This window comes from Frieseomelitta varia, unplaced genomic scaffold (assembly GCF_011392965.1).
Source record: "Frieseomelitta varia isolate USP_RPSP 00005682 unplaced genomic scaffold, Fvar_1.2 scaffold_146, whole genome shotgun sequence".
NCBI lineage: Eukaryota > Metazoa > Arthropoda > Insecta > Hymenoptera > Apidae > Frieseomelitta > Frieseomelitta varia.
The window spans coordinates 87,220-111,621 of NW_025109150.1; the positions used below are offsets into that span (position 1 = coordinate 87,220).

Consider the following 24,402-nt stretch of genomic DNA (forward strand, 5'->3'; position numbering starts at 1 on the left):
CTAATAGGAAAACTACGTAAAATAGACATCCACGCGTCCAGAACCATAAAGTCGCTGTTAGCACCCAAGTAATGAAGTATCCAAGTCTGGTTTCTTTCGTTACAGACTTTAAATGTTTTCTTTCAACTTGATCATCATCTGAGAGTCTAGGCTGTTTGTAGAGACGCGAACATGCACTTTTATTGGATGTTTGATACTTCTGTAGACAATTGAATTTTCGTGGACAGACCAGGCTCGTTTGAAAGTGTTTGATCAATCGTGAATAATCATAGACTGCATGGAGGGACACGTGTTTTCATTGAACTCGAGAAACATGCAAGTCTTTACCTGTCTCATCCTTCTATTAAATAATTAGAAATAGCAGAAAGCATGCTGGAGATTATCATTCACTATTAATTGAGCGCGTATTTAATACTGGAACTATCAAAATGGTCAAAATGACCATTTGAATATTTTTGACAAATATTTTATACATATAAAACAATATATTTTTGGAGACTTGAATGATCCTTCGTAAAATACATAAATAAAAGCTTGTGTACCCTGTTGTACTATAATGAGTTTCTGTTTCATTTATTTTAACGTCTCTGGTGGAAATTTTATACTTTGGTCGTCGGCAATTCTAGCGTTAATAATATTTTAGATGTACTTTCCATGCAAAATTTTTTACAGAAGCAGTATTTAGAGTATTCGTCCGTGTTCTTATTGAACACGCTGTAACAAATTGAATCTTAAAATTAGATCTTCCAGCAGGTGCCGAATTGCTGCAAACCCTTCCCCCCATCTCTCTCCCATTTACCGAATTCTCACCGGTTCGATCAGAATCCCATTCAAATCGCCAACCACCCGGCAGCTTTCGAATCGATTACAGCAGCCAGAACCAGAATCGTTCGACAATTACTTTCCGAGAGTGGTCCGCAGACTGTGTCGGTCTCGGTAATCGATCGACGAAATTTCTTTCGGACCAAAACGCGAGAAGGTGTGCACTCCCCTAACCTTAGACGAGGTTCTCATTCTCCGTGACGCAGGAATAACGCAGGAAGCACGTTATATGGGAAATCGATGTCGTTTCAGTAACAATCGGCTCTCGCTGTTTTCCACGACTTTCGCAGGAACGAAAGCTTTTTTCTCCGCGCGCGTCCTCTTGGCCGAGTTGGACGAGGTTATGGCGGCGACGATACGGGGATCCCGATGACAGGGACCGAGGATGGTTGCATTATGTCTGTAACGCGTCGTTCGTATCGCTGTCTATATCCGTCTCACCTCCTTGTTTCACCTCCTTCGCGCGACCAACTCCTCCTGTCCTCTTTTTTTCCTCGTCTTTACGCGATCGCTCGATTTCTCGCGTTTCTCTCCTGGCGATATTGGGGGGGGAATCGCGCAGTTTGCCGGCAGATACATACAGGGTAAAAAAATAGATTGAACGGTGTGTAACGTAGTTTGTGATCACAAAGTACTTTCTGATCGTCTCTTTGTTTCGTGTATTTTTTCTTTCCTTCTCTTTTTCTTTTTTTTTGGAGCCTCCATTTTTAAAATACTTCAAGCCAGACACTGAGCGTCTCACCTAACAAAATTTATAACACTCTTTCTCTTTCTCTCTCTCTCTCTCTCTCTCTCTCTCTCTCTCTCTCTCTCTTTCGTTAATTATCGAAATTTCCATCGCCAAAAGAGAGAGAGCCAGAGATCCTATTTTTATTAGTTAAAATACAGGTGTCTTTTATCGGAATGTTAATTAAAATTAAAGCATTTTGTTTCTGTCAATTCGTTTAATTGTAAAAGAAACTGTCAAGTGTCTTTTTCTCGGGTAATTTCCAGAAATGAACACCGCCTTCTTCTGCACTTGCTCGTTTACATTGCATTAATTAGTCGAACAACGCACACAGCATACAGTCACTTTGATGGAAATTAAATTCGCCGCCGGTTAGCTCTAATATCAAAATTACATTAATAATAATAGAACGGAATAATAGAACGGAATAATGGAACGTCGTTCTTTGTTATGTAATGCAAATAGCACCCACTCTTCACCGTGTATGCATATTCCATTGCATACTTGCAGAGCCATAGAAAACTTACTGGGCTCGAAACATTTCGCGTATAAAATCAACTTAAACGTCTTAGCATCGTTTGATCACACAGTATATATATTTAAGTAAAAAAAATGTAAAAGGGAAATAAAATTTTTCCACGCGATGCTCCACTTTCGAGGAAATTGAGCTTGAAAATTTATCATCGATATTATGTTTGAATTTGGCTAATTCTAAACACGACGGGGAGAGATTTTTTTTTTACAAAGTTATAACAACTTTAACAGTTAGCGTCTGAATGTTAACGCGAATCGCTATTTGTCGAAGCTAATAGATTTTTTGAGTTAAATAAAATTCAAACGTGACACGCTGACTTTGTTCACTAACTTCAAACGTGCACCATCGTTTCAGTTTAGTTTTGTTAAATTGCGAAAATTACGCGACATTCAGCAGATTATAATCTGTTTTCGTCATACGTTGAGATTGAGCGTTCAGTTTCTAATGCTTTGAACAAACATATTACCTTCATAATCTTTCGGCTCAAGCAGTTCAAACATTCAACAAATAAACAATTAAACGTAGGTATTGTTGTTGACACAGTTAATTCCGTAACAACGATGAAACAACGTGGATATCGAAATTAATTTCATAGCTCGATCGTCGTTGCTCGCACGGATCGTATAATATTTTGGGAGAAAAAACCAGGCCAGCGAGCGAGATTTCGTTAGCGAGGGATTGAAGTTGTTTATCGTCACGTGAAATTAATTTATCTCCGGCTACATAGTTTTAATTAGGAAAAAACGCTCGTCAATTCTCGGGGATTTAATTTTTATGATAAACAATTTGTCCGTCTATACATGGGTTTTAGATGAAACGTTCACCGTGGATTAACGATTCTGTATGTGAATTCCATAACAGTGTTATGTTGTCCAATTTTTCAGTCTTTGTTTTTTTTTACTTTTTTTTTTAAAGCATCAGGTTTTACGTATTGCTTCTGTTAGGTAGAAAATTTATTTTCCTTGCAAGTGCGAAAATAAAAATGATCCAACAATCGTGATATAATAACGAAACGTTTCTCGTTTCACTAACAAATTCCTTTCACTAAAATAATTCACGTTTATATAAAATTGTGAATCGATGTTTGCAAATTGTATAAGGCAGAATCTAATGTTTCGTTGCTCGGAAAACGAACGATTTTCATGCAAATTCATATTTTTGCAAGTGCAAATTTACAAAATGGGACTTGGACGTTTCGTCTATTTTCGTAGTTTCAAATTTGTTCTGGATGTAAATGCATAATGCAATACGTAATCCAGATAAAGTGAATTCCATTGATATTTTAGATATTGAAACTGTTTGCAATTTTGTAAAAAAATCTTTGTAAAAAGAAGGGGAGATTATTTTATAAATAATTATAAACTTGAGTTTGTTTTAAGCCTGAAGCTTCTACTTTCATTTTATTTTAGAATGTCACCATTTTGGTAGTTTCAGTGTCAAAATTTCATTTCCCCGATGACGCGACGCGATGCTTTTATTTATACATTCTATGAAGAATTATTTAAGTTTTCAAAAATACACTGTTTCACATCTGTAAAATATCCAACAAAAGTTATTATATAATTTGGTCGTTTTGATCATTTTAGAAGTTCCAGCGTCAAAATTTCAATTTAATCTCCCCGACAACGCGACGCGAAACTTTTGTGTATTCTATGAAGAATTATTTAAATTTTCAAAAATATACTGTTTGACATCTGTAAAATATCCAACAAAAGTTGGTAAATTGGTCATTTTGTGACAAAATTTCAATTTAATTTTCTCGATGACGCGACGCGAAGCTTTCATTTATTCGTTTTATTTAAATTTCTAAAAATACACTGTTTCACGTCTGTAAAATATATCCAAGAAAAATTATTATACAAATTGATTGTTCCCACCATTTTGTTCAGTTCTACTGTCAAAATTTCAACTTGATCTCTCCGATGACGCGACGCTCAAGTCCCCAACAGTTTTCACATTCGAGCGACTTCCAAATTTTCGCGGCAACTTCCGAATCCCGCGTGATCCACGTGAACGGCGTTCGTCCGGGAGAGACGGAGGTTTATCGTTCGAGCTTCCGAACGGAAATTACGTCATGTCCCGTGAAATTTCCGGCAGCAGTCGCGTCGCGAGCATCGACGAAGATCGGGCGTCCGCCGGTTCGATTGAATACGCCTGCGAATTCACATACACCTGTGAATTTGCGTAAGTGGCGAATCGTTGGACCAGACACACACGAGCTCACGCGGAGGTCAGATCGTCCGTGATACGGGCTGTTAATGACACCGCCAGTTGCGTTAATTGCCGGTAGGAAGCATACACGCTGGAAATATCGCCGACGTAATCCGCTCCAGCGATTCGAAAATAAACTGTGCAAATTACGCGCGACGATTTACGGCTTTTTTCCTCTCTCGCCCGAGTAACCATCTCGTTCGGCGACGATTTTCTCGAAAGAGGGGATTATGAGTCGCGCGTTTCAATTAACGCGCGAGAACGTGGGTGGCGAACTCGTGGACGTTTAACGAGTAAAGTTCAAGTGGGGTGAAAATGTCGGTTTTGTGTAAAATTCACTGTGCAACTGTTCCCTCCTTTCATATATATTTTTATATGATTATTGTATTATATATATTTTACCTTTTCGATTTTATATTACATTTATAATATATTATATGGTTATTGTATTATATATATTTTACCTTTTTGATTTTATATTAAATTTATAATATATTATAATATATTATATTTATATTACCTTTTTTTTATATTATACATATTTTATATTTTACTTTTTTTATTATTTCTACTTATATATTTTTATCTTTTTTATTATTTCTATTTATTATTTTATTTATTATTTTATTATTTTTATTTATATTTTTTTATTATTTTTATACCTTTTTTTTCTACACTTTTGCACAATTTTTCTCCCGAACCAGAGATCTGTCACCTTGAAATCTTGGAAGCACGACCCGGACAAAATTTGTGATTGCCAAATATGTCCTTCGAAGCAACGTGAACTTCCTTTGAGAAACATTTTTCTCTATGGCGAACAATTTAAGAGAAAATTACGTGGATAGTTTCATACATAGCGACAAACCTTGTATAAAAGGTTGGAAACGAATTGTACGCCATGTACGAGTTCTCTCTCGCGGTAGATGGCAAAATTTTGCTAAGTGGCGACGGAAATCAAAGAAGCCAATTTATTTGGCTTCGTAACACGTTCGTTTCTCGACAAGTTGAAATAAATTCCGCGAGATCGGTTAACCTTAACGTCAAGCACGCCTCGGTGATTGAGCGAATCGGGAATACGGGATCGTTGAACGAGCCGGTGAAATAATGTCAAGTGGTTCAACAAGATGTCGATTGAAATCGCACGTTTTTCTTCGAATTCTGCGGCAAACAAGCCGAGCTACCCGCCGGCTATTAATAAATCTCCAACGCAGTTCGTTACTAATTGAACGTAATTGAAACACGTTGAATGCCACGCTGATTTCACATGACTTGCCAACGTGAATCTGTTGTTTTATGACAGATATTATTGTTGAAATATTATCTGCAATAGATAAGTTGTGGTGTACAATGGATTTATTTTACTGAGAGGTCACAGGCGCTAGAATGCGTTTCTTCGATTTTCACTTCAGTTTCTTATTACGACATTTTATTTTTGCAAAACAGTGAAATTGAGGGTTGAAATTTCTTCACGTACGGGCCTGTAGAGAAAACTGTGCCATGAGATGAAAATGATGGCAGAATCGAGCGACAGTTTTGTAAAACAGGGCTAACTGGCGGTAACTTGCCCCTCTTTTTCTTTGTCGCTAATCCTCTCTACTACATCGATCTCTCCACTACATTGAAGTTTCCTCGTCGTGCGAACAATATTTGGTTCAAAGTTTCTACCAATCTTGAGAAACTGGAAAAACTCTGACAGACACGATAATATAAACACGCAAGAACACAAAAGAACAAAGACACGTGCATCTGCAAATTGTACGTCCTGCGTTTCACGAAACTTTCGAAACCAACTGGCAAAATTAGTTTGAATATTTCGAGAGTTTAAATCCTTTTCGTTCAATTATAAAACCGCGGGAAAAAGAATTTTCCCCCGTTCCTTTCGTCCTACCGCAACGAAAAATAGACGGCTCTATCGGAAAGTGTACAGAACAGAAAACTGTTCTCGGCTTCTTTATCTGCGAACTAAAACGAGCACACGTTTCTCCACAGATTAGATACATCTAATCGTTGATCGATGTCGGCGCTGTCTTCTGCACTTAAACGCTCCTCCTTTCGCCGTATCACTGTCACCGCAACTAATGGCTCGGATCCATTGTGTCTCGAAAGATCGGGATCTTCTCCTTTCGTTCCGCCAGACTGTGTACTGGACGTGCAAGATCGATTGAGGCGTTCTCACAAAAGTTTCCCACCCGTAACGATTATTTACGATTCAATTCCCGGATGTATCTCTCGTCAATCCTTTCATCGTCTCAACCGGGCACTTTCAATTATCAATACCGTATCGTATTTAGCTGATCGTACAATAATTTCGATCAATTGTACCATTTACATTTAATTCTAGATCTGTTTCGCGACAATTACAATATATTTTCATTGCAGACTATACTTGTTGTTGAATGAATCTTTATTTCAGCCTTTCGGCCTAGAAATAGACCTCGGTGCCTTACATTATTCTTTACATTTTGTTTTCCGTTTTAATTCCCTTGGTTGTCAAGTTTTCCCTTATTACTTTTCCCTTACATCTAGTACTGCTTTAACCTAACTTTATATTGTACATAGACTAATTAGACTAATATAGAATGATATTTGCACACCATTGCAGATATATTTCAAATTTTGCCAAAAATAAGTATCACAAGAAAGTAGAGACTTGTGGGATGACCCAATGTCAATCTTCATCTATCTGAAATTCTGCACCTTGCAACGTTCGATATGTCGATATTTGATTGGACAGGCCGGAGTGGCAAGGGTTACAGCCTGATTATACTTAAATACTAATGTAACGGCGGTCGAATCGATACGCAATTGATTGAATCGAATGCCGACTTTCGAATTCGAATTTTACTTGCGCGTTTCCGGTCGGCGACCGATAACGATTTCCATTACGCTGCGAAAGTACCGTCGGCAACAGTCGATATCATAATAGCAGACGCACGAATGGCTCATTACAATGGAGAAGGTATTAACGATTCGCGCATAACTTGATATCGATAACCTCCGGAAAATCCAATTACGGCACGATTTGCAGTTCGACGTTTCGGCTGATTGCGGCCAGGCTACCTTGAATGCTCGTTGGAATTCCTCGTGCACGTCAGGCGATGTTGGTTAACCAAAAATTTCGTAAAACTTGACGCTTTAGCGAACTTATTCTCGCATCCACGCGAAAGAACAATACAACAACGTGGATTTGTAATGTGACATGTAGAAAGAGCGTACTTGGGAATAATGGACGAAGCTATTCGAAGTCGAGACACTTCAAGAGAAATTGTATATTTAGGAATCCAAGTAAACGTGAAAGCACAACTGATTTGACACTAAAACTGTCGACGATTGAAGCGTAAAATTTCCACGGAAAGTAAGGGAAGGAAAAAAAAGGAAGAAAGACAGAGAAATTTTATAATACAAAAATAGTGCACTTTTTAGTGATACCACACATTTTACGAAAAATCAGTCGAAAATCTTTAAAAAAGAAAATACATTGTTCTATATTTATCTATAAATTATGGATTGGTCATTTTCGGTAGTTCCAGTGTTAATGAGCCATTTTACTTTAATCGAAATTTAAATTATATATAACGCGAAATATTTAAATTATTGTTTCAATTATATAAAATTTTACAATTATAATAATTGTAATAATAACAATATAACACAATAATATAATATAATAATTATTTTATAATTATATAATTATATTATATATATAATATATATATTATAATACATTAATAATATAATTATATATTTTATATATATATTAATATATTAATATATATGAAGTATATGAAGTATATGACTGTGAAACTTTGGGGTAGCGTTTTACAAAAAAAGGATTGCTACGTTCGAATTGCCCGCGCGTTACCTTTTCCAACGGATCAGTCCGACGCCATTAAAAGAGAATTTTCTTGAAAAGTTTCTGTTCGTGAGTCCGTAAGTTCCACGAGCAAGGAGACGGAAGTCGGTGACATTGACGGAAGGGGAACAGCAAAGAAAAGATATACATATATATATTATATATTTGGCGGGGGTGAGGAACGCGCTTGCGTGTTGACGATCCGTGCGTGTATGCATGTGTGGAATGGTGGAGAAAGTTGCTGGCGCACGATGCAGCTGATGACCTTGAACTCCCTGTTAATGTTCGACATCGTGTTCCTGTTTTTCCTGTTCCTCGTCGGGGTCTCCTGTCTCATGTACTACCTGCCCGCCACACGGGCGCATGATTTCGCCCCGCACGAGATCATCACAGCGAGAACGCCGCCGCGTTACGACAGGCCGATCGACAATGTTTAAGGTGAGTGAACGGCCACGAGTCTCTTCACCTGCGTGACACTCGAAAGTGTGTTTTGGAACACGTTCGAAATTCATCAGATCGATTAAAACTCAAAGCTCGAGACAAGGGATAAAGAAATCGGTGATACAATATACTTTCTCAGAATACTTTCGCCGGATCAGCTGCACGAAACAAACAAGTAGAGAAATTGGCGATACGATATACTTTGTAAAAATACTTTGATGAAATGCTGTTTGAAATTTGCTTTGCTTTTTAAACTTGCAAAATTGAAACTCAAAGGAATGTCAATACACAGTGAAAGTATTTGTCCACTATCTGGATTTATTTTCATGATGAGTAGAACACAATGCGGAAAAAGAGAAAAAGATTTTTGACCTTGAAATTCAAGATCAAGATCAATTTTGGAGGCAGGTTCTTTACATGTATTTCCATCAAAAATAGTAGAATTTATCTAGTCGCAAATATACTTTTCTTTCCACCCTGTACATGGACATTTGACAGATCCTCCTCTGTTCTACAAAGTATCGTTCAGTTTTTTCTATTTTCGAATGTTCTTCGATACCTCTTTTTTTTTTCTTTTTTCTTATTAATTTAATTACACTCTGCAAAACAAAAACGACTGAAAACTTTAATAAACGAGAATCTGGCCGCGCCTGAGTCTAACTCAAAACACCCGTTCCGCAAGTTCTCGTTGCAGCTTTATATTTTCAAAGTAGTCCGAGGTTTACAAGCTCCTTTAAGAGAGGACTCGAACAAGAGAAGAAGCACGGTGATATATTTTTCTTTCCAGTGTAGAACGTATCGTTTCAGTTTTACGTAACCGGCAGTGGCCATCGTTGAAACTATATTTTTACACGATTCGCAAAGAAGCACGACTGTGTATCGGGTGTATACCGTGCTCTTTAACTCTTTTCTTCCGTAATTATCTCTCCAGTATCCTCTTCCCACTTCCTCGATCGTAGAATTCTAGCACTTGCTTCGAGGTGTTTCCAACATATTACATATTACATATTTTGCTACGTATTACATTAATTACATATTACATTATTACATATATTTACATTAATTACACATTACATTATTACATATATTTACATTATTACATATATTTACATTATTACGTATTCGCAGATGAGTGTATTCCTTTCGCTGCACAGTTCAACAGATGTAAGTCGTAATTATATTGTCAGAATATTAATTAACGAAACAGTCAATATTCATCCTGAGAGAATTTGAGGACAATCCTTTTTTAGAAAACAGCATATAAAGATAAATATTTGTCGATGTATGAATATAATAAATTCGGGAGACATTCAGCAGTTAGATAACAGAATATAATTTTCCAAAACTTAACATTAATAACTTCTCTGTTGCGTGTATTCCTTCGCTGCACAAAATATTAATCAAGAAATAGAAAACTTGTGGACGATCCTTTTCTAAAAACTTGTCACGCTTTTTTAAATATTTGCCAGTAAATTTGATCGACTGAATGAATTCAGTTTGCTGAATACGGAAATGCAAATGTAACGAGTTTGAAAGATATTCAGTGTCTCGTGTTGAAAAATCAGAAGGGAGTCGGAGTCTAATTTTCCGAAACTCGATGTGAATAATCCCGTCGTCGTTCCCCGATTCGAGAAAAATTCATTTCCAGTTGGAAAATCCGTGTATATTCTAAGTAAACTTTTAAGAAACCCGCTCGGTCTCCATTTCTTTCCGAATTCCCTTTGCCTGAAACTCGCGAAAAGGAGCCGAGGGAGGGGAAAACAAGCTCAATCTCTCTCGAATTCTATCCCGCGAGATATCGCGAGAATTTCTTTCGATCTCTTTTTACCAGAACTTTCTCTTTAAGGGGGAAACCCTTTTCGGCGCGCGTATTCGCCCAGATGTATCTGTGTACACACACACACACACACACACACACACACACACACACACATAATCTCCCGCTCTCGCGCCATCGAGAAACGCAAAGAGCGGAGACGAAGCTTCGTGAGAGTTGCCGCGATATTGGTTGATCGCGGAGAAGAAGTTATTTACTTGGCAGTTTCGTCGCAAATGTTGTCCACCGTTCTCGCTCTATGCCCTATTAACTACGCAAATTTTCCACATTTTATTCATTTTAACGTATTTTTTACCAGCTACAACAAAAATATATATATATATATATATATATATATATGTAGTTGTCAATGACTTTGAAAGTCTTTAAAAAAAAATATATGTATATATAGTACATATTATATATATGTAGATGTATTTTTATTTATATTCATTAGTATAATATATATTATATATACATACATATTTTTTTCAAAGACTTACAAAGTCATTGACAACTATATATATATAGAGTTGTCAATGACTTTGAAAGTGACTTTAAAAAAAAATATGTATATATAATATATATTATATATATGTACATATATTTTTATTTATATTCATTATTATAATATATATTATATATATAGAGTTGCCAATGACTTAAAAAAAAATATATGTATATATTTTATTTATTATATATATGTACATATATTTTTATTTGTATTCATTATTATAATATATATTATATATATATATATTTTTTTTTTTCAAAGACTTTCAAAGTCACTAGAATTCTATATATATAGAATTGCCTTCTATATATATAGAAATGACTTTGAAAGTGACTTTAAAAAAAATATATGTATATATAATATATATTATATATATGTACATATATTTTTATTTATATTCATTATTATAATATATATTATATATATAGAGTTGTCAATGACTTTGAAAGTGGCTTTAAAAAAAATATATGTATATATTTTATACATATATATATATATAGCTGTCAATACTTTGAAAGTATTTGAAAAAAGAATGACCTTGACAAAAATATTCTTACCAGTTACTAGCCTTTTAGATACCATTCATGTCAGACAAAAAATATTTTTTGCACCATCACAATTATATTTAGGTGGCCACGCATAAATGGACCACTTTGCTTACTCGATAAATTCTCAAAATCGATTTTTTCGAGAACGAAGGCTCTTTTCTTTTCTACACGTAGAATCACCTTCCAGCTGATTGACCACGAGTCGCGCGATATCCTGTGTACTCGCGTTAAGTGTTAACTGATCGATTACAATACACGTTTCTTACCGCGTTTCCAACATATGGCGAGGCTGGAACGCTGGATTTGTAAGGCTGCCAGACCGCGACACAGGTCCCTCTCGCATAAATCAACCCCCTCAAATCTGGCAAACCATAATAGAACTTGTTACGGTACTATAACTGCCCACCTGCTGTGCGAGGTTCCTCATCACGCTGTTCTTTCTTTTTCGTCACTCGAAAGAAAAGTCTGATCGTTCCGCTTTGCATCGTATTAATATTTGCACTCGATTTGCAAAAAAGAAAGTAATATTCAATATAAACGTAAATTTAAATTTATTTAATATTCAATCAATATAAATATGATATAAACAAACTTAAATCACTAGAAATGACGAAAATTGTAAATTTCTTTTAGAAACCTTGCAAACTTAAAGATAAAAATGAAGTAGTTGTCCTAGAAATGTTTACGAAAAACATCTCGAAATTATTATTATTACGTATATAATTATTAATCTCGAAACAAAGAAGACGATTCGTAAATTCGTAAATTCGTACAATACTACCTAGCGGTTCGTTCTTCCTTGTTCAATATCTACATGTCGAATTTTTAACATTTTCATTTGTTCGTCCGGAAACTGTCTCGAAATTAATATCTCGCAATTAACGCAGAACAGTAGCGGGACGCGTTTCGAAAACAATCGGGCGTCGCGTGATTCCACGTGGAAAGATTCTCGCTCGAGCGGAGATGGCACTTTGATCGTTGCACGTTACAATCGATTCGTGGTGTTTCACGTTCATACTGTTTTTTTTTTCGTCTCTCTTTCTCCTCCTCTCCCTCTCGTTCGAGGAGATCGAGCGTCGTTCGAAACAACTCGGAACAAGTCCGTGACAGGTTGGCACGGTTGCGGATCGTCTGCTGATTTTTCTTTCTCTCTTTTTTTCTTTTTTTTTTTTTTTTTCCATATTTCGTCAAATCGCCGACCGCTGAAATTTCAATTCCTGTCGACTGACTCGACGCACTCGCTGTCTGATTTGATATCTGTCCGTGCCTCCGCTTCCTCCACTTCCGGCGACAATAACATCTCGTTGGCCTCTCGTATCTCGTGATGCTGGATTTTTCAACGAATACGGGGAATACGTGACGTCGTGCAATCGCAGACGCGAGAATCTGCGCGTTTTAACGTGTTACGTGTCGGTGGCTAACGAGAACTTGAAAACCTCGAAACAACGAATTGTTTTCACAGAGATCCTGTTCCTGTTTCTCGTGGAAAGTTCGCCTTTCATTTGCACGCAAGAAGAAAAGTACAGTTACAGTTTTTTGGCCAGCGCAACACATTTGTGTACGTTCTGTTCGATTAGATTTCGCAGTGTGACAATGGAACAGGCTCGTCCTAAGTTGCGCTGCTTTCGCGTGAATTAATTTGTATCGATTGTATCCGCATACAAGCCTTCCGATTCATCGCGTTGATTGACGCATCGGCGAAAAATGCCCCGTCTGTTTAACTAGCTCATCAATTCTGCGCGGGCTAATTCGTAATTAAATGAATCAAGTGTTAATTGAATCGAGCTTTGCGATTGGATTTCGACGACACGACTCCATGTAACGTACAGGGTGAAAAGAACTATTCTGTACAATTCTGTTCAATTTGGATGGAAATACGTGTAAAAAATCTTGTTTCAAAGTTGAAATTTTTTTTTTTTTTTTGCGTTGTATTATTCATCGCGAAGATTTTCTGAAGAACCATAGATTGCAACTTAATAGTTCTCTTGAGAAACGGCAAAAAAAATTTCGTTTCATGCGTTAACGTGCGTGCTAACAGCGACTTTATGGTTCTGATTGCGTGGATGTCTGTGAATTTTTCTATTAGATTATTTTTCTATTAAATTTCACTAATATTTGATTTATCTATAGTTGTAGCAGGGTCTAAATAATCAAATAATAAAACTAAACATGTTTTGTTAACGTTATTCGAAATATAAATATTACATCCACGCGTCCAGAACCAGTAAAGTCGCTGTTAGCACGCACACGTTCTCAGTGTTGAATGATTAAGAAACTTTTTTGCTATTTTTAAAGAGAGCTGAGGTTACGACTTAGAATTCCTTGGAAGAGTTTTGCCTTCGTGATCAATAAAATATAATACAAAAAAAAAAAGAAGTTTTCTCCACTAAAAGAATCCTCCAAAATTTCATACTTTCTCCTTTTCATAATTTTGAACGAAGTTGTCAGTTTCAGTCGAAGGTAAATCAAATTGGCATACAGTTCACTTGGTCGATGCATATTCAGCTTACTGCTAAATGGATGCCCGAAATGACGTACGCCTAAAGTCAATTCTGTTTAGGAAACCAATATCAGCAAAGCACGAAATTAGAAATCATATTACGTTACCCTGGCAACCCAGGGTTGCTCCATTCAAGTCGAGAAACAGTTGAACGGACCTCGATCTCGCTTGCGAATGTGCAGTAACTCTCGTTTAGTATTAGGACACTAAATATTGAAACTCAATTTTAAATATATGAATTTAATTGACATTGTATGAGAAAGAATAAAATATTGAAATATAGATACATACTGAAATATAAGAATATTCATATTACAGCATTTATTGAATTTGAGATTAATATCCTGAAAACATTAATAAATATAATAAAATTTATGTGTTCAAAAGAAAACATTAATAAATATAATAAAATTTATGTGTTCAAAAGAAATTGTACAGTAATAAATTTGGGGTCATTTTAAAGTTCGAAGCTTCTACTTTCAAAATGCGACGTTCATTTTGTTTCAACAACAGATGACAAAATAAAGACATTTTCTTCTTCTTGAAAAAAAAAAAATACTAAATTGCCATAGTATTTTTAATGACATTGAAAAATTTTTTTCTCGATGATACTGCAACCTTCAAGACCAGGTGTGGCGAACTGGCGGCCCGTGCCCCCACTTTTCTGCATCCCCTCCACTGTCAATCCCCTTCTTTAGTTAATTAAGTGGAAAGCTAGTAACTAATTTCCATGGTGAGGGAATCAGCAGACTGAACCGATCCGTGCCGAATTTTGACAATTTTCGAAAAACAAGTTTCCCCATTTTCTCATCCACTATATAATCATCTTCGAAAGAAACAGACTTAGTACTGTCGAAATAGAGGCTTCGTGCTTTAAAATAATCCTAAATTTATAATTCTACGATTTTTTCTTTTTTTTTTTTTTTTTTTTTACAAAATTGTAACAATTTTAACATTCAACGTCAGTATTAGCGTGAATTCTTGTCAGTCGCTGTACGTCTATCGTGACTCTCTCATTCTAAATAGCGTAATTACTGTCGTTTTACAGCAACGAGCAATATCCAACAGCACGGCGACAGTCCGAGCGAATCGAAACTCGCTCTTCGTTAGACGATCCCTTGTACTTGATAATGCTTTTAATAAATCCAAGATAGCTAGGCAATATTGGGGGAGGACGATAGACGTGGCGCTTATTCAATTACGATCGGCCGGATGAGAAAAACCGGTCGACGAGCAGAACCGTCCGCGAAACGAAGCTCGTTGATGAAATTTCTCGGAATTAGACGAGAGGCGCACTCTGGCGTCGCCATTAACGGATTGTCCTCCAATTAAATATCCCCGCCTTCTCGACCTGCGTTCGTAACGGGCACACTTATTGCCACCTTTGCCTTGCGAGCAGCGTCGATCGGTTCCGCGTTTAATAGAACGAACATTTCAAACGACCGGAAATTTTTCATCCTTCGAGTTGGTTCAGGCGCGCTTGCAATTTCACCGCCGCCGGGTATACACTTATCGTCTGATCGATTATCGTTCGTTTAACAGCCTTCGATCACCCTTCAGCGGAATTTCTTCGTAAAACGTTTCGTTCCTCATCGAAGAGAATTGCAGCTCGCGCGAATGGCAACGCGCGCTTAAAGTAATGAACGTAGCGAAGTGTTTAGACGATTTTTCTTTGAAGTACACAGTGAAGAACGTAACTGTACCAATGATGGTGAATGTAACTTTGGAAAAAAGATGGTGTAACGATTCGTTCGGCCTCGTTTTAAGACACGAAGCCTCCACTTTGATAATACTGAGTTTGCTCTTTTCGAAGATTTTATATTATACAGTGGGTGGAAAATAGGGATGCTTTTCTTTTTCTCGAAAATTGTCAAAATTCAAACGAATGTCTAAATTCGCACAAGCTACTTACTCGGTGTGCCGATTTCCCCATGGAAATTATATACAAGCACTTAGCTAATATAAGTTTATCTACAGTGGTAAGATCGGTACAGTGGAGGGGATGCAGAAAAGTGGGGGGCACGAGCCGCCAGTTCGCCACATCTGGTCTTGAAGACTCGAGTTTTCTTTCTAAAACTCGCTGTACGTTTTTCTTTTTTTTTTTTTTCTTTTTGATCACTTATGAAATTTTCTTGAATTTTTCTCGTTTAACCATAACATTCAACGTTCAGAAAAATCGTACAACACGTTTTAGGATATCGTCATACAAAGGAGAGACTTCAAAATGATGGTAGATCTACTCGTGAGAAAAAAATTTTTAATACTTTTGAATTTTTGCAATTTCCGAGAGGAAAATATTTTCACCTCTGGACAAAATGAACTCACTGTCAAAGCAGAGGCTTTAAAATCCAAGTGTATCATGTGCTCTCCTTTTTTTACTGAATTATACCAGTTTAAATTTTCGATATTGATACAATTCTTTACTGAATCGTAATTTTCTGATACCGGCAAAGAATTATGCAACAGTTTTCCAGATCGCTTGAAATTTCTCCGTCGTACGTTTGACGAAAATCTAAATTCGAATTTGAAGATGGAATTTCCAAAGTGCCGTCGTCGGCCCCAGTTAAAAATTGTCGCGCGACTCGAGAATATTCAATGACATCTGGCCGGAATCCTTTTTACGATGGCAGTTTGATATTTCATTGCTTTCTAATCCGGTCAGGCGGAACTTCCGTCGAGGTCGAAGCCCAGAAATTAGCAGACTTTTCCGTTCGGCGGAATCGCATTTCCGGATTGAGCAAGTCCGGGAATCGTATAATTCAAATTGAGTAATCTTCCCAATCTCCTTTAAACGCCTAATCGATGACCCAGTTACGTCACTATTGTGTATATTTCCTTGATTGCCAAAGAGTCCGCAATTTGTCGGATGCGATGAAGCCCAAGTTCGCCGAAATAACTAAAGATATCATTTACACAGACGCTTAATCAGTGTCAGAAACTTTATCTAATTAATGATTTCTCTCTGTGGGAGGCAACGATCGCGAGAATCGCGTTAATGAAACGATAGTAACAGAAACACTTAGGAGGAACAGTTGTTTGTTCGTAATTAATGGTCACGTCCCTGCGCTAATTGCTAGTTAACAAATTTCTCATTTGTTCTTGCTGTTAAAGCGACTTTTATGTTCTTGAATTTATGGCTACTGTTGAGAATATTAATCGCTTCGCAATGCACAATCACACTTTCGACGGGAGAAAGAAGAAAAAAATTTACAAGAGAGCACGATGGAGACATTTTTTTTTTTTTTTTTTTTTTCATTTTTCGCTGGGTAATTGTACCCTCGGGGATAAAAGAGCGTCTCTAAAGCAATTCTTTGCGCGTTGACAAAGGCGGTGTTAATTTAAAATCACGGAAATGGAATTCTACAGGTTGAAATGCAAATTTAATCCTTACGTAAAATCTTCATTGTTTCATGCTCTGGCTCTGTGTGTCGCTCAACAGCTCGCCCGATCGAAAATTAATAAACACTCGCCGGCACGGTGGAACGGCTCGACGCGATAATTAACAGGTTCGAATTTCTCTTGCAACGAATATCCCCTTCGAGGGAAGCGAAATATTCAATCGAATTGCGTATTAACGAAATTTACTTTTGTGAATGTGTATCTTTGCCAAGTGGAGTCAAACGAACGCTTTTGCAGTTGCAGATAACCGTGAAAATAAGTGTTCGAATTTAAAAAAGAAAAGAAGATTTGTATGATGGAAAATAAAATTTAAATTGGTCTTCCAGAAGAATTTGCTTGCATCTTTTGCCAAACTGTTTGCAAATCTTCAGAATTTCGTCCTCTTTTATTTTCTAAACATATTGAAAACTATTTTCCTTTCCAATCATATGAGTGTTTCATGATCACACTGAAATTCACTGTCGAATTGGCCATCGTCAACTCTCGACTGTAAGTCATCTTCATTTTCATATTGTCCGCATTTTCATCAGTCGCAGATAAAATAATTTCAGCAACGTGAAAATTCAGGAAAATGAGGAAAGTACGAAAAGAATGTACTCGTTGTTTTCGGTTTTCGCCGACCGTTTTCGGTTACGTCGAAACGACGTAAAAGAATTATCCGCTTTGTTAACCTCTTGCCACGTACGTCGAGAATTTTTTTTATCCCAAAATTGCAATATTTTCTCAGTTCTAAGTATATTTAAGTATAAGGCAAAGTAAATAATAAATTTATTTAATTCTCAATAATTTCTGTTCATTGATGTCGTACCGACGAGTTCGAAAAAAAAAAAGCGACGAATTATCGTATATACGGTTCGGTCACTCGTTATGGTCCGCAATCGGTTGGCCAGCGCCAAGTAGTTAAATTACAGAAAATTACAATTACAAATCTGTTTGCCCACTCGTCTCGGTATTAATGAAATTAAAAAGAGTTTTCGTCTAGCACGCGTGACGTATTTACGAAAGTTTCCGCGGGACCTAAGTTTCTCGAATGTAATACTTGTGGCAAGTGGCTAGCAGGCACGTAATCTGCTCTCGAACGAAACTGAACGAAACTTTTAATAAGCACCGTGGAGAACGGCGCGGCGCAGCTTCATCGCCGCACTACCGTTCAACGAATCGATGCATTATAACTGACGTTCATCCCTCATCGAGGACGGGACGTATTCCCTTTGAAAAAGAGCTGAGAGGTGGAATTAGTACGTCTCGTGACATATTCGTCGCGATTGGGCTGATACTTGGTGGGGAAAGTGTTAGTGAATCGAATGACAAACACACTGATTATTGATAGATTTAATATAAATTATGAAACACGTGTAACGTTTAACACTCATTGATTCACTCTTTATCTCTTATCTCTCATGCTTTGCGTCTTCCCGATCATAACTGTTTCTCTGTTTCACCATGCTCGCTCTCGTATTGTTCTCGCAATACATCTCTCTCATTCGTTCTTTCTTCTGCCATGAAATATATCAAACACTCAGATCACACCACACCACAATTATATCCACACTCATCCTTCCATATTATGTATATTCATTCCACAATATATAACTATCTATGGTAATCACTACCACAGAAAGTTCGTCCGATCTTCGCGAATAAGAAGAGGGGGAGGGAAATTAGCTTGGATGGCAAACTCTTTGAGTCCGCGCAAATATTACGGGCCAGTAGCTTGGAGTTTGCAAGCTGGAGTGGGGGCTTGCCCCGATAACTTTCTGCCATTTTGCTTTTAAAACGTACGCAGAAAGAATGGGCATCGGCATCGGCCGGAAAGTTTCGAGATTGAAGTTGACCGGTACCATCCCTCGGATGGTATACGATCTGATTGTTGCGAAAGTTTGCCCGCAATTTGGACAGATTAGTGTCCCCGGATTAGCTGTTCCGTGTGTTTCTGTGTTTGTTGCTGTTTCGCTTTGGTCGAATATATGCCGACCAGCGGAAATCGATGGTTCGTGCAATTTCATATTTTTTTCTTTTTTTCGTAGGGAGAGTTCCGGTCGTTTGGATGATACACAGCGAGAAAGATTTAAACAGTTTTGTTTTCAAATGGACGCATTGACGTTGCAGTCGTGTATTTAACAATGTAATTTATATGCGTGTATAATAATACATTACATTTTATCCGTATGATATACATTATAATTTAATATATGTAACACAAACATACATTCTACATTAAATTTTACGTGCGTATACTATAATAATATACACATATAATTTATATATAATAATATAATGTATACAATAGTGCATTATGTACATTATACACATATACATTCTATATTAAATTATACGTCAGTATACAGTAATAATATACACATATAATTTATATATAATAATATAATGTACATAATAGTGCATTATGTACATTATTCACACATACATTCTATATTAAATTATATTTTGTATATACATTGTATAATTTAATGTATAATGTATATAATTATTATACAAGTATTGTTACTATCATAATATATTATTATAATATATATATATAATAAATTATATACATTACAAACACATGGTTGCAAACATATAGCATATATAATAATATACACGCACAATTTATTTTATCTATAAATGCAACTTCGTCATTTAAAAAACTCGAAAAAAAGAACTTCCTAAATGCTTCTCACTTTTTTCACTTTCTTTTATCGCATTTTGGCAGTAATTTGTTACACTCAGCTTGTCTCCAGACATATCACTACTATTTCTTCAAGTATAATTACTAACACTAAACTGAACACTAAAGTATCGACAATTTTCCATTACTATGTGCGTTTATGTTACACGGCTTGCTACGTACAACTTTGCGACTGTTTGCCAAGCTTCGCGATCAAATTGTAATTGAATTTTGCTGTTTGTACCTCCGCCGGTGAGATTTATCGTTGCAAAAATGGGGATGCATTATTCAAGGCCTATAGACGTCTGTTAAATTTTCCAAACTATTTAATAGCGCGCGAGGTGAATATTTCATTGCACTCGCGGCCGCGCAACGGTGAAACCAGAGCGAGAGGCTGGTGAAAGAGAATTTTCGACGAGGGATGGCAAGTGGAAAACGCGGTCGACACGCGTTACCTCACCCATGGTCGGTCCACCTGTCGACTGTCTTTCAGGCTGACACGCGAAGATTTACAGTCGGTAAATCTGCACGCATCGGTGGCAAATATTCGGGGGTGCCGCGAGGGTGTAAGGTTCCCTCGCGTTTGATTAAAAATCGATCGTACCGAGGCCAATGGGTTCTTCATTTTGGAGCTACTCGGACTTCGGACCTTCGATGCGCAGCGCATAAATTGGAACCAACGTCGACCAATTAAAGAATTAATTTGAAAATTAAAATAAAGAATTGATACGAAAATGTATAGTATGAACCGTACCTTGTGAATATCGCACACAGTATACGAAATACTGCTGGCTCGAGTATTTGCACGGCATGTGTTTCGCTGTTCTTTCATTTCACGGTCGTAAAACATTTTGCCAACATTGTGGAAAACGTTGTTATTTACAGTGCGAAAGAAACGAGATACCTACCAAATTTTTTTTTGAAATTTGTTAAGGTAAAAGGCGACGACGAAACGGAATATAATCACGAGGTGTCTCTGTTCTCGCGGACCAATTTCACGCGTTCTTCCTTTCGCAGCTGACTCTCCGCTGCTTTTTCCCGAATGCGCACGCACTCTAAATTATCGCACGAGAATGGATTCATTCTCCCAGCGCAATTTGCAGAATTTTTAAGACTCAAGGAGGGTTAAGTAACTGCGCTTTTCCGTGTCCGAATGAAAGGCGAATGTTACACAAGAAACAAAATATTGTCTCATTTTGTTCGTTCAAAAATCTTTTTCAATCAAAAGAAGAAAAAAAAAAAAAATACTTCCAAGAGCTGTTGTTGATTCGATATTCTCATCAGCAAGTTTAGCTAAAATTTAGCTAAATTCCCGTAGTTTGACGTAGTAAACTTTACTATATACATACGATAATTTCTAATTTGACTCTCCATTTTGAAATCGACGTCGAACAAACAATTGTCAAGAGATCGTGCATTTTACAGCTATATTTTCTTTCTCTAAAGAGTCAAGCTATTCTACAATCGGCCATAAAAATTACACAATCAATTTGCGATTTATAATGAAATTAATTACATTCTAGCACTGTTTCGCTATGAATTTCCCCAAAACCAATGAAACCAGCACTCTGTGATTCTCAAACAGAGTCTAAGAGTGTGTTGCTTCTCGAAATTTTCGTCGATTTTTCCCAACGCTGGGCACAATAGGCCCGAGCCTGGCACGGCGAACGATGGAACACAGGATCGAAGCAACGTGTCGCGCAGCTCGAGAACAAACGAGTGTAAACAGGCCGGGGCGTGCATATTGGATGTATCGGGCTTGTTGGCCACGAAGCTTCGATTATTTCAGTCCCCTTTTGTTCGTCTCGTTCCTTCCGCTCCATTTCAGCCTGCCGGCCGTACGCCCCGAAACGCGTGATTTCTTAATTAATTCGATCCCGATCGCGAACGCGACACGTTTCATAATTCTCGTGCTTCCAGCTTTCGCGACTTCTCCTCGTGTGATCGAAATTTTCGGCGTAATTGTTGCGAGCTTTTTCATCTTTTTTTTTTTTTTTTTTTAATTTCTACGTCGAATAACACGAAACTTCCTCGCGAGAATCGTTCTTCAATGGCCAATCCTTTGTCGAGTACGTTGTTCTAGCTCGTCCAACTATTCCCCGCTAAACTTTTAAACACGACACTTGTCCATTAAGTCGTCACAAAGGCTCGTGTTTGACCATAGAGAGAGCGAGAGAGAGAGAGAGAGAGAGAGGATAGTTACGAAACTTCAAGAATTCGCGGTTTAACTAACCTCTAACACTGTTAATCACAGTGATACACGTGTTACCTTGAAAACTGAAAGTCTCTGTTACACCCGCCGTCTAAACTGCCAACTATGCCGAGAATCTTGCAACTATGCCTCAAGCGTGTAACCCGATTGGTTATAATACACGCACTGCGGACGCATTGATGTTTATACAATCATTTATTTAAAGACGTTAAAGATACAATAGTCGGTGATACAATAAAATTCACATTCTGGGAACTGAAAAATCCCTAAAAGGAATGAAGGTGCTGTCTGATATAAATGACACTCGGAAGCGAAGACGCAAGTCAAATCGATTCTACACGAACTATCGGACAGGTCTTTTGAATAAACGTCGAATTGTACAAGTGTACAGTTGTGTGATTGCATATTTTTTTTTCACTCGTGGAATTTTGTCGTTTACAGGATGCAAACCGACTTGAACGGAGGACCTGGCCTCGCCGTAGTAGCGGGAGATGTACTAGCTCTGCGAGGAACAGGACTTGCCGCTGCCGAGACATGGGCTCTCCTGTGCCAGGCAGCCCAGGCCCTCCAAGACCTCTTTCTCTCAAGTAAGTTCCTCTCCTGTTCGACAAGGAACAGCCACTTTATCTGGAAATCCTCAACCCCTTGCGTTGGCAGCTGGTTGCGCGGACCATAACGAGTGACCGAACCGTATACAGTAATTTGTCGCTTTCTTCTTTCTCTTGAACTCGTCGGCACGATATCACTGAATAGAAATGATTAAGAAGTAATAAATTTATCATACGTTTTGCCTGGGTTACATTTAAATATACTTAAAACTGAGAAAATTTTTCGCAATTTGGGGCAGAAAATTCTCGACGTGCGTGGCAAGTCATTCCAGCGCAAGAGGTTAAACACAGAGTTGTGAAAGCACGGTAAGTGAGGGAGCAATCAATATATTCTTGGGACGCTCTTAGACTACACGCTTCCGACTATAACTCTTGCTTCGAAAAAAGTACGTAAGAGTAGCAATATAACGGAAAACATTATAAGAAAATTTTTACAAAAAACAAGACGATTATATACAAAAAACCAAACCTCGTCCTGTATATATTGTACGTAAAGTGGGAAGATGGTATCGGCGATGATTCTTTGTCACAGTGATTGAAATAGTCCTTTAAATTAGTCAAGACAAATCATTGTTTCAGCATGTCTCCGGTAATAAATGAATGTTAAGTAACTCAGTTAGTTATTTAATAGGTATAAGAAGATCGCAGCATCGATATGAGATCGAATTTCTGTTATCGAAAAGTACGGAATATCTTCTTTTCTCTTTTATTTATTAACGACACTTTGATAAAATACGTTTTAAGCTAAAGTTGTGTTATGCGAACGATAAAGATATAACGTTGTTTAGGAAAGTAAAAAAAAAAAAAGAAAATGAAAAAAAAAGAAATTCCGGTACCGGGAATCGAACCCGAGCCTCCTGGGTGAAAGCCAGGTATCCTAGCCACTAGACCATACCGGATCCTGATGGAACATGCTTCAGATTTCCATAAACTTGTGAAATAATTTTATTTTATATATGTGTGTCAATAAATGTATCATTTAAAAAAAAAAAAAAAAATGATAAATTTTCAAGAAACCAAGAAATGGGAAAAATAAATTTCCATTATTAATAAGAAAAAAATATGTAAGATTGGAATGTCTCTTCGTACCGAAAGAGGACGTACACATTTCATTAAATGAGAAGTTGTCTAATATGTGCAGCGAAAACTGTGAAATGTGAATAAACATTCTAATTTTAACATAAATTAACCTAGTTCACTCACAGAGAATTATTAAATATCATCGATAATGTCGCTTTGAATCCAATGGACAAACAAGCCTTTTCCCTATTTTTTTTTTTTTTTTTTTTTTTTTTCTTTGTGTTTAATAAAGACATTTTAATATTCCTCTTTTGTTACTTGTAGAATTAATACACGAAATATCTCCTTTGATGGCCTGGACTTTATTTGCGTCCTCGACTCTTGGGATTCTTGGTTTACATCTGATGGCCGAGTCCTCGGTTCTTTTTTAATACAAGATTCTCTACGACCCTCGCTTTTATAGCTCCCCTAAGTGGCCTTCCCTGAAGCAGGGACGTTGGACAAGGGCCTATTGTCTAAATCGGTTAAAGC

The 24,402-nt window shown here is 37.1% G+C and overlaps 1 protein-coding gene and 1 non-coding gene across 4 annotated transcripts in view; one reads left to right on the forward strand and one right to left on the reverse strand.

Annotated features, from left to right (window-relative positions):
* The window catches only part of LOC122534080, a 98,917-nt gene that overhangs the window by 13,977 nt on the left and 60,538 nt on the right, over positions 1 to 24,402 (forward strand). For 2 of the 3 annotated variants that reach the window (XM_043664385.1, XM_043664403.1), the window contains exons 2-3: positions 8,209 to 8,586; positions 22,685 to 22,830. In XM_043664385.1, the coding sequence (XP_043520320.1) occupies positions 22,686 to 22,830 (145 nt within the window). In that variant the 5' untranslated portion in view covers positions 8,209 to 8,586; position 22,685. The remainder of the gene's footprint in view (positions 1 to 8,208; positions 8,587 to 22,684; positions 22,831 to 24,402) is intronic. The other variant, XM_043664395.1, reaches the window with a different exon arrangement.
* Positions 23,679 to 23,750, reverse strand: Trnae-uuc. Its single transcript has one exon. It is a non-coding gene; the product is annotated as a tRNA-Glu (tRNA).